Consider the following 12018-nt stretch of genomic DNA (forward strand, 5'->3'; position numbering starts at 1 on the left):
TCTGGTCGGTTTGTCAAGATACAGCCCCTTTGCAAAAGTGTTTCGATGATTTCGGAGATGTCGTCCCAGTCTCACGGCAAAGCGTGGGATAGACCCGCTCGCCTCGCAAGCAATCCCACCGACAAAGCGCAGGCCCCGGTACACAGCTGTAGTAACCCCCGCTGACTTCTTTTACTGAGGTTATATTTATCGGTGTTTTATTTCCTGATGTTCTTATGTGTCCTACGTGTTTCAGTCGCCAATTCTGAATTATAACTAACATTAAAAACATGTTTAAGGAGGAGAGAGAGCAAATAAATCTGTTTAACATCTGATCTTTGGGTTTTTGTTCAGTAATCAGCGTGACCTGTGTATAAACACATAAAAGAGATAACGTTGGTGTTTCCGTCATGTAGTAACTGCTGGCTTTAACTGTACAAAGGTTGTTCGACACTATGAAACACATACAGACTTCATGATGTTCGGCTAATATTTTTATTGTGAATATTAATCATGCTGACCTCGCTCTGTACACCACGCAGCGAGGTCAGCATATCCACGATATCCTCAGCTCCATGAGTTAACACAAAGTTTCCCAGCTGACTATCTAACTGCCAACTATTCCAGAGACGTGAAAATATACAGCATAAAGAAAAGTGTAAGAGACTCAGCAGCAGATTAGAATAACAGTTATACATTTAATAAATCACCAAATGAATCCAAGAAACGAGCAAACCTGTTCCGACAATTTGAGTTTGTATTCCCTCAGCTGCAGACTCGCTGCTGTTTAAATGTTTGAAAAGGAAGATTAGATATAAACAAACGTCAAACATAGACTCAGTCTGCCTTCACATTTGATATGAGGCCAGCACGTATAGTGGCCTCAGCAGGCTATTACTGAAATACACGTGCTATATCATAAACTATGATATAAATAGGGAGGTCCTATTAACATGTTTAGTTTTAAAGGACACCTTCCTGCCTTTAGTCTCATTCATGAGCAGTATTCGTTTTCTTCTAACATCCAGAAGTCTGCACAATGTGTTTCATAGTTTGTAACAAGCCTTTGACAGGTAAACATAACATGACCGAAAAAGAAAAAAAAAAAAAAAAAAAAAAAAAAAAAAAAAGAGAGAGAGAGAGAGAGTGTTGACATAAGAAGAGAAAATGCTCTCAATTATGGAGACAGGCAAATGGTTCATTTATGTTTGATGTGTGTTTATTCCTCCCTAAATATCGTCGGTGAAGTTTGCCATGCACGTCAGATTTTCCTGCGCATTTTTATACCTCTGCCAACAGAGAGAGAGAAAAAAAATCACATTCTAACAGACAGCTGGTGCTTAGAATACAGTTGAATAACTATTAAAAAACAGATGATATTTAGATGATAGTTCAGTCTAACACATGTGCCAGTGAACCATTAAACGTCTGTGAAACTATGCAGTTATGAAACGTAACTTTAACCTCAGCCAAACCGATTTGCTCAGTTGTAAATAAAACAGCGAAGTAAACGTGACCCGACAGACAGAACCTGAGTGAATGAAGTCCAGCGTTTAACCACTGAGAGCTAAAACTCAGCAGAGGTTTCAAAGCTGTGTGCCGGTGATTGGACATCAGCCGCTGATAAAGCTGTTCGCCTATAAAGTGCTCTGTAAGGAAACAAGCTCCAGCAGCTCTGCGCTCGGGGAAAACACTATATTTACTTATCTTGTGCAGTTAAACTGTGACTATCACCAGGTAACTAGGCGTGTTTCTTGAATTAGCAGCAGGTGTTAAACAGCTGACAGATGAGGAGGAGGATGCATGCAGGTAAACTGAGGGTCTGCTGAGCTGATCGCTGGTTTTGTGAGAAAAATGTCAGCTCGTTCTTTATGTTACAGAAGCACAGAGACACAAGACCAGGCGGAAAGAGACGATCGTTCGGTGAAAATGAGAATCTGCGAATGCAACATGTGGAACACGGAGAGTGGAATATGTAAACAAACCGGTTAATGTACCCCCTGGGTGCGCTCTGCATGCTAACTGTTAGCAGAGCTAGTGAAATCTCTGAAAACATCTGAGCACTTTTGCAAACATGTTCTATGTTGACAACCTGACCAGACATACGGCGCGACATTCGCGGCTAAAACACTGTTAAAAGTGTAGCTGGTGACAGAAAAACGGCCTGTGATTTGATCTGCATTCTGGGATAACTGGCTGCCCCAAGTCTACACAAGCAATCGATTATCTAGGATCGACCTGTTTTGACTTACTTTGCACGGCAACCAATCAAATGTTAGAGAAGCTGCATGGGCAGCGTTAACCCCGCCCCCTGAGTTTGATGGGTGAGGCTGACAGATAAAATTATTTCATGACGAGAGCCAGGCGCCAGGACTGCCAAAATGAAATAAATAAATATATCATTAAATAATTAATTAAATGTGTCAATAATTAATTAAATGTGTCAATAATTAATTAAAATGTGAAATACATAAATAATCAATTAAATGTGTCAATAATTAATTAATTAAATGTGTCAATAATTAATTAAAATGTGAAATACATAAATAATTAATTAAATGTGTCAATAATTAATTAATTACATGTGTCATAACTATTTATTTAATTAATTAATTCCAATTTTAATTAATTATTGACACATTTAATTAATTATTTAATGGTGTATTTAATTAATTCATTATGGCAGTCCTGGCGTTCCATACTGTCCTTCCATGATGGTTGTATGTAGGGCTGCTCAATTAATCGAATTTTAATCACGATTACGATCTGGGCTTTCAACGATCATTAAAAATGACTGAGCCGATTATTAGCCCCTCCCTCATGCTTTACTCTCGCGCTGCTCCTTGTGGCAAATCAAGCGCACTGCTCTGCATTTCGAACACGCGTCACAACAATTAAGAGGACCCGAGGGAAGCTCGGAAAGCTAAGCAGAAGTTATTTGGAGAGGAGTGGACTGCCGTTGGTTGAAAAGAGAGGTAAAAAAAAAAAACTTAAGTGGTGTGGAAACATTATGGGTTCGCGGAGTCAGACGTGGATCAAGTAGACACAGTGTGTAAACTTTGCTATGGTGTCGTAGCTGCACCACAGAGCAACACTGCAAAGTTCACATTTTTCATTTATTTCTTATATTGCAAACATTTGCACTGTTATCAGTATTTGCACACTATTTTATATTATTTTTTAAAGTCATTATTCAATACATTGTTATTGTTAAACCTTTAAAGCCGGTCAGAGCAGCATGCTCATTTTGTGTAACTATTTTTAAATCCCTGTAGAACCTGAACGCTAAGCTAGCACAATAAATTTTTTTCCATATGAAACCAGAGGAGTTGTACTTACTTCTTATGCCATCAGCTTGTCCTCGGTCACGGTTTCCTTCCACATATAGCTTTGCAAAAATTGCATAAAAAGAGCTTGCAGGAACAAAAACATAATATTCCAGAAACACGCTTTGCCGATCCGATCAGCTGTTCTTAACACTTCCCACATTGAAAAAGACGTCAACGTGAACTATCGCAAGTGACGTCGTTTTTGCGGAAAATGTAGTTTTTTACTTGTAGGCCTTAGAACTCGAATTGCACTGCTGGAAATAGTTTATTTTGATGCACATGCACATTCTTTGCAAATTTGCATCATAGGATTGTTTTTTTGTTTTTCCTGCAGTATATAAAAATTGCTGTATCTCCAAAAATAAAACTATGAAGACACTCAAAATAAATTTCCTGTTGTTGTAAACTATTTTTTGCAACTTTTTTGTATTTAAAGTTTTGAGGGATAAACCTCTTAAATTTCTCCAAGTAGAAATATATGTAAAAAAACAAAACAAAAACGATTTTCAATTTTTTTGTAGTTTATTGCACTTTTTTGCAATTAATGTAGTTACTATGGACTTAATGCATACACATTTTTAAAATATGGGCTATAACAGTTGTATTGATGTATAGCAACTTGAAATGCTCCCACAAATGGCACTACAGCATGTAAAAAAATAATATAAGCTCTGGCGGACGAAATAAATATCGTCAAATAATCGTGATCTCAATTTCAGTGAAAATAATCGTGATTATCATTTTTGCCATAATCGAGCAGCCCTAGTTGTATGTATGTATGTGTGTGTGTGTGTGTGTGTGTGTGTGTGTGTGTGTGTGTGTGTGTGTGTGTTTATGCCCGCCCCTCCCAGAGCCTGGTTCTGCTGGAGATTTCTTCCTGTTAAAAGGGAGTTTTTCCTTTCCACTGTCGCCAAAGTGCTTGCTCATAGGGGGTCATATGATTGTTGGGTTTTTCTCTGTATGTATTATTGTAGGATCTACCTTACAATACAAAGCGCCTTGAGGTGAATGTTGTTGTGATTTGGCGCTGTATAAATAAAACTGAATTGAATTGGTGTGGCTCAGGTGGTTGACAGGTCATCTACCAACTGGAAGCTTGGTGGATCAATCTCGGGCCTTGGTTACAATCCTGAGTTTCTCCGAATGTGTCCATTGGCACGTCATTTAGCATGACAATGCTAAACAGTGTTTATGTATACATAAAGGGCTGTATGAATGTTTGTGTCACTGGCTTTGAGTGCTCAATTTACGTATGTCATTGTTAACACCTTTAAACAAATACAGACTGCTTCATACATCTTGTAATTGAAAGAATAAATCCACCATCAAGTCATACAATAAGGAGACAGTGCAATACTAACAATGTGGAGCTTGAAATGAGCACAATAGGTCCACTTTAGTGCACAGATATTTTCTTTAACCATCTTATTTCAGTTTTGATCTTTCCGTTTTGCAGGGGTTCTTTGAGGATGAGGATGGAAAAGAATACATCTACAAGGAGCCAAAGTTCACTCCACTGTCTGAAATTTCCCAGAGGCTCCTGAAGCTATACTCTGACAAATTTGGCCAAGAAAATGTCAAGATTATTCAGGACTCTGGCAAGGTGTGATCACATTCTTGTATGTTTGGATGACAGTATGATAGACCTTAGTAACTGTGCAATAATCTTGAGAAAACGTTATTGTAGGTTTGACGTACACATTGCATTCAGAGAATTCACAATGAATCCGGTTGTTCAGTCTGACGTCACTAGCCGTGTCTGGACCTAAACTCCGCTGCAGGTCCATATATCAAACGATCACTGTGGCATTACTGAGAGTTGAAAAACTGTCTAAAGTCTTTCATCTGTAATAAAATGATCAGCGTTCTGCTCTACCAGGTGTAACAATTGAGTTAAATATCCAGGCATCCATGAAAACGGAATTTATGACATTTAACGGAGTTAGAAGTTAGCAGGGAGTTAGCTTGCTAGCTTCTATCTAAATACAATATAGCATGTCCTGACTGCGGGGTTTGGGAAACAAATTAAAACGTACAGCTCTGTTATCACTTCCAGCATAAATGAAGACAGAAAACTAAAAAGCAGTGACGTTTGTAGGGTTACTGAAGTTGGGCTAGCTGGTATATAATGATGTGCTACGTGACCGCTAGCGACACAGCTATGTTAGCATAATATAAACAAGCTAACCTTTTTTCCACTCGATAAAAGTTAACGTGAGTGTTCTCGGTGGTCACGAACAAATGTAATCGCATGGCAGGATGCTATAAAAGGACCAAACTTCAGCCAGGAGAACAACTGAGATAATCCATCCATAATACGAGGTTAGTCATTCGTATACTGCTGCATGGGCTGGGCTGTAGTTACATCCTAAGGTGTTAAAAACTGAGCTTAAATAAATGATTAGCGGTAATAAAAGCCGAGGGAGGTCAACAGTGATCACTGACTGTTTTAGGAGCTTTTTGAGATCAAATAGAAGAAAATACATAACATTAAACATGTTAACAACACAAAAGCCATATTAAACGCAGACTACTTTAGACCCGGAAGTAGGATTCGTTGCGTCATCACTGAACAACCGGATATATGAAGTCTTTTAAATGTGTTTTTGAATTTTTGGCTTCACATAGGAGACAAACCTCGTTCTCCTGCATGAATACATTTTCACCTATTCATCCACTACAATGTACTTTGTTGCTGTTTATGCTATATCTCCTGGTAACCTAAGCCCCAAAGGCAACCCCCCCTCCCCTCTCCACCACTGTGAATGTTTGTATTGAAAGCCCATAACTATGACAACTGTTGATGAGCCTCAATCTGATTTTGGGTCACATACCACATGCTGAGGGTTACTTTTGAAGTGCTGAAATGACTAGACCCATCTTGCTTAAGAATTATATGAATTCTAAAAAAAATCTCAATTTTTTAAAGTTAACCTTTTGATTTATTTTCAGCTTGCACTAACTTGACTTGTGAATGTTATTTTTTTTGCCAGTATAACCTGTAACCTCAAAAAAAAAAAAGAAGTTGTGTAGCTGCCAATACCTTTGTTAAAATGTTAACATGAGAGCATACAAAGCCAGTTGGGAAGAAATCAAATTTAATATATACCTTTTATATGTCAACTGCTATTGGGAAATACCGTTACTGGTTGGTTAACACACTAATTTATTTTCATGTAAGCTTATATAAATATTATGGATTGAACACAAATAAAATATGTTGAAAAACTACTTCTGCATCCACAGGTGAATCCGAAAGATCTGGACTCAAAGTACGCCTATATCCAGGTAACTCACGTCACGCCCTACCTCGACGAAAAGGAGCTGGAGGACAGGAGGACAGACTTTGAGAAGAGTCACAACATCTGGCGCTTTGTGTTTGAAACACCGTTCACAATGTCAGGCAAAAAGCAGGGCGGGGTGGAAGAGCAATGTAAACGGCGGACTGTTCTCACCAGTATGTCATACAATCATGGAAACTATTTGTAAATGTAGAGTAGATTAACCAAAGTTTAATTATATCTTCCTGATTGTCAGCTGTTATTGTTGATTACAATTGCCTGTGTCTCACTTTAGTGCAAATCACTTAAAAAATTATGTAGATGAATTTAGTTCTGTTTCATTAGTGTACCAGTAAGTTCAGCTCTTACGGTGCCTTATTAATAATTATGCTAACCGATTTGGCTATAGTGGAGACTCCGCTGTGGCCATTTACAGTGTTTAGTATCCTGGTTATCAGCATTACTGTGGAATCTACTGTTTCTGTGTTCAAAGGACATTTTTATGTTGCTGCTAACAACAGATATTTTTTCTCTTCCAATCCTGTGTTCACTCAGCCACCCACTGTTTCCCATACGTAAAGAAGCGTATAGCAGTCATGTACCAACACCAAACCGACCTGAGCCCCATAGAAGTGGCCATAGATGAGATGAGTGCCAAGGTGAATGAGTTGCGACAGCTGTGCTCGGCCTCTGAAGTGGACATGATACGCCTGCAGCTCAAGCTCCAAGGCAGCATCAGTGTTCAGGTAGAGTCAAAATCACAAGGTTATAATCATTTTTACTTTATCAATAATTATTTTATTCCTTTAATCTAGAATTAACAGTCTTTGATTTTGATTTTCCAGGTAAATGCTGGTCCTCTTGCTTATGCCAGAGCCTTCCTAGACAGCAGCAGTGCCAAGAAATATCCAGACAACAAAGTCAAACAGCTCAAAGAGGTCTTTAGGTACTGACAGAAAACCTTCTTCCCACACACTATAACATACCCAATATTACTATGATTACATTGTGCCTTAGTGAGCTTGGCTACAGAGGTTGGATGCTTGTCTTTCTGTATTGCATATTACTATTTTGCGCTTGTTTCTTTGCTTTGAGTTTTTTCATGCCTCTCTTTTCAGGAAGTTTGTGGACGCCTGCGGTCAAGCGCTTAGCGTTAATGAGCGGCTGATTAAAGAAGACCAGCAAGAGTATCATGATGAGATGAAGGCCAACTACAGGAATCTGACGAGGGAGCTGTCGAACATCATGCACGAACAGGTGGAAACACTGAAGAATGATGAATGATCACAGCATGTGATGGCTCTGAGATGTGATGGCTCATAAATACTAAATATTTTATTTATAAAGTTTTGTTCCGTGTGAAGAATCAAGTTGCACCTGGTCTGTCAGATTTTATTTGTATTCACATCTGCATGCTTCATCTACACTTATCTACACATATATTTTGTTATGAGGGTGTTTGTCAATGTGTAATTTTATATTTAATTGCATGACAAAAAGTGCTGTCCTGTGCTGCAGTTCTTTTACTCTAACCTTTACTAACCATGTTTCCTATCTCCTTTATTTATGCTGTCATGAGCAGCTTGGATGGTAATAATGATTGTGTCATTGAATAAAGTAACTATTTACACTGTAAAAGATTTATAGACAGCAACTGACTAACAGCTTCATGGACATAGTATCTACATCCAAATCTGCCTTCCAAAAGATGAAATATAATGCCCTCTTGAATCAGCTTCATGTGTAGCCTGATATTTATGATTGTCCACGGATTAAGGAAAATTTTAAAAGACCATTCCTCACTAATTCCACCCCCCACCCCCTTTTAAACATAAAACAAACCAAACAGTATATTTTAAGCTTTCTAACAGTCCATTTCTTCCAGATAAACCCAGTGGACGATGGTCCAAGGAGCAATCTGTCTGCTTCTATGGGCATCTTCAACACCATCACTGGCACACCAACCAGTGCCAACCTACAGTACATGGCTCGACCACCATATTCTGACAGAGATGTTTGACATCAAAATTGCTGCTCCATCACTACTAATGACTGTTCAAACTACCTGAAGGATCAGCTGAAAACCTTCAAAGAATGTAACACTACCTAAAAACATAATTTGTTGCCGTTTTTTCTCCTATTTTATCTGATTTCAAAATTTTCCAGGTCATAACCTGAAAAATCAATTCAATGTTATTCTGTTTTATTTATATAGCGCCAAATCACTACAAGGTGCTTTATATTGTAAAGCAGAGACCATAAAATAATACAGAGGAAAAACCCAACCCCACTGAGCAAACAGTGGGAAGGAAAAACCTCTGACAAAACCAAGCTCAGGGAGGGGCACCCACCTGCCGCAACCAGTAAAGTGAAGTCACGTGTGCCCCCCATTATTCTTGTTTCCTATGGAGACTCCATTAAATACAGATGGTTTTCAAACCTTTACAACAATTGTAATATCATCATCTGTCTACATTTTCATGTGTTGTTTATTATTTTCTGTGTTCTAAGAGGGTTAAACCACATGTAACTTAACAAGCATGTATTAGTACTTCAGTTTACAACATGGTCTTATCTTGTTCTTCTGTCCAGAGCCCAACCCAAAGGATACTATCATGGGGTTAAAACTACAGACAAGGAAGTTAAGTGTTTTTGCATTTGACTACTTGATCTGTTTTTAACTCTGGGGATCTCATTCACATAGTGTGTTTGTAAAAGAGTGTTTAAGACAGTGAGACATCAGTGCCGCTGTAACCATTCATACATTCCTATGGTGCACAGTATTCTTTCTTCATTTTCCCCCATGTCTAGCTACAGCAGGAGCTTTTTTTGTAAAGTGCAGAAGCATCAGAGTTTATCTTTGATCTTTTCAAAGAATTATTCACTCTATTTTAGGCCATTGGGCATTTATAGAAACTATTTATAAAGCCAGATGAACCAAAATGTTTTAACCTATTTTCTGTAACAACATTATGTGCAATATTTTTTTTTTTACAGTTACCAAGTCTATCCCCTCTTGCCAAAGACATGAGAGAAAAAGACAATGCAATGCAAGCCAAGAGTGTAACAATTTGTAAGCTACCCCTTTGTTTCTTTGTCATGACGCTTTTTATTATCTGTGAATTCAAATTTAAGAAGAAACACAAGACTTTTACTAGATTATGATTCATCCATTCATTCATATGTTTAAGACAAATAAATAAAACATGTAATAATAATAATGCCTACTTCCTTGCTTTGCCTTTAATTGTTTTTTTTATTGTATGAAAAACAGATCAGTGCTGAAATACCACACTCCTGTATCTGCAGCATATCAAATTTCATCAAAGTTTACAGCTGTTAAGAAAATAATTACCTAAATAATTCCATCTGTATCTGATGTGAGCATGACTTAGCACCAGTGTTGCTGGAACTCTTTTGCTGTCTGATTGCAAAGGTCACATCTGAGATATTTGCCAACAAGATGTTAAGGCTGTCACAACTTGTGATTTGTCCTATCATGACTATTACTGAATAAAGAAGCAAAAAATGCAACAATGGTTCAACTTTATTCTAGACACAAAGATATATATGTATATATATGTGTGTATATATTAGGGGTGCAACGATACACAAAATTCACGGTTCGGTTCGGTTCGATACTTTGGTGTCACGGTTCGATATTTTTTCGATAAAAAAATGTTCATGCCTTTTTAATTTGTCATTTATTAAAATTATAAATATCAGGGCTCGCAAAATTTCAAAATTCCTGGTAGCCCTTCGGGCAGGGACTCTTCAGTTTTTTGTAGCCCAAAATAAGTTTAAGTAGCCCGAATAAAAAAGAGAGCAATTTTTTGATTGATGTTTTGTTTCCCGTTTTGTTTCCTCTACAATATTATACATTAAAGTATAATATTGTAACGGAAACAAAACATTAATCAAAAAATTGTTGAAAAACAGATTATAACATTGTATAAAAATTACAATCATCAACTCAAATACTTGGGTCTAATTGAACAGAAATTTCTATGAACTTGTAAGAACTGTGTAGGACATGAATCAGTCCAAGATCGAGGCCGTTTGCTTTTTGAAGTTTGCAAAGACTGCTAAATTTTTGCCAGTGGTAGTTCACTCTTTGCAACATAGTACGCTGTTTTGAACTGATTTTCAGGTTTATTTTTATCAGTTGCAAGGAGAGCTTAACTTCTGTCTCGCTAGCTTGCCCTGCGCTCAGTGAATCTGCGTTCGACTACTCCGCCTAGGCTGCACTGTCGAGCACAGATCCACTGAGCGCTCAACACAGACAGCATCGTCAGAAGGAAAGTTGATAAAATAAATTAAAAATTTTGTATTGTTCGATACATATGCGTACCGAACCGATATATATATATATATATATATATATATATATATATATATATATATATATATATATATAGAAATGCACTGGATCCACAACCTCTCATTTGTTTGCTGAACAAACTCCTCATGGTGTCATTCAGAGATTTGGGCAGCTGAGCATCATGTGTCTGCTGTGAGTCCTGCTAATGTTTCATGCTGTGTGTGATTGCTTTAATGAAGTGCAGGAATTCATACTTCTATAGGCTTTGTCCTTTCTATATGCTTTTTGTTGTTTTTACTTTTATACAGAAATGGTAACTTTGTGCTTCTAATTTATTGTTTAGCAGGTTTGTAATATAACAAAACGTGCTGTCCTGCAGTTTTAGCTAGCAGAATCATGGTCTGAATGCTTTGCTGTACCAAACATTTGCTTTGCCAAGAGGCGTGTTAATGACTCCTTATAGGGTCCACTTTTTAGTCCTTTTTATTACGTTTATTTTAGTGTTATTCTATTGTTCACATTAGTATATGTGGTTGAACAATACTGGAGCTGACAGGAGAAGACAAAACTATCCAACTTTTGCATCTGTAATAAAGTGCACTGAAAAACAATGAGACACATGATGACAAAAATTGCTGTGTGCGAAGAGAGCGAAAGTGTCTGAGTTTTTGCCACAAAACATGCAGGATAATGAGGTTTAGAATCTCCAATCTTTCCACATGTAAGCTCTAGCACACCCGGCCCATCCATGTACTGAAGACCTGAGGTCACGCATCTCAATGGCAACCAAATACCTACCAGAAGGACGCTAGATACAAACCAGGGATCTGTGATTTCCCCCACAAAACAACATTAAAGCAAACTAGTTTAAAGAAATAGCAGGAAGTCAAGTGCCTAATGTAATGGCAGTAGAATCCAATCATTATTAAGATACTTCATCAGCCCAAAGAGAATTCACAGAATGAATAACATTCATGACAGTATCTTATTTATCTGATAATTTTACTGTTCTACACATACAAAGGTTAATTTATATCCCTGACCTATATGTAACTCTGTCTGTGAAGATGGATTTAAGAAATAAGTGTTTTCAGTTTTAAAATGACCT

At 37.5% G+C, this 12018-nt stretch overlaps 1 protein-coding gene across 5 annotated transcripts in view; it reads left to right on the top strand.

Annotated features, from left to right (window-relative positions):
* The window catches only part of LOC146681492 (dedicator of cytokinesis protein 9-like), a 53556-nt gene extending 43436 nt beyond the window's left edge, over positions 1-10120 (top strand). For all 5 annotated transcript variants that reach the window (XM_085447972.1, XM_085447969.1, XM_085447971.1 and 2 more), the window contains 6 exons: positions 4765-4911; positions 6555-6765; positions 7145-7335; positions 7435-7535; positions 7708-7846; positions 8475-10120. In XM_085447972.1, coding sequence (XP_085304098.1) covers positions 4765-4911; positions 6555-6765; positions 7145-7335; positions 7435-7535; positions 7708-7846; positions 8475-8609 — 924 coding nt within the window. In that variant the 3' untranslated portion in view covers positions 8610-10120. The remainder of the gene's footprint in view (positions 1-4764; positions 4912-6554; positions 6766-7144; positions 7336-7434; positions 7536-7707; positions 7847-8474) is intronic.
* Positions 10121-12018: the final 1898 nt, after the last annotated feature.

Source organism: Copadichromis virginalis, linkage group LG23 (assembly GCF_057382275.1).
Source record: "Copadichromis virginalis isolate Kocher_CV1m ecotype Utaka linkage group LG23, C_Virginalis_male_GT1.1, whole genome shotgun sequence".
In the NCBI taxonomy this organism is placed as follows: Eukaryota; Metazoa; Chordata; class Actinopteri; order Cichliformes; family Cichlidae; genus Copadichromis; species Copadichromis virginalis.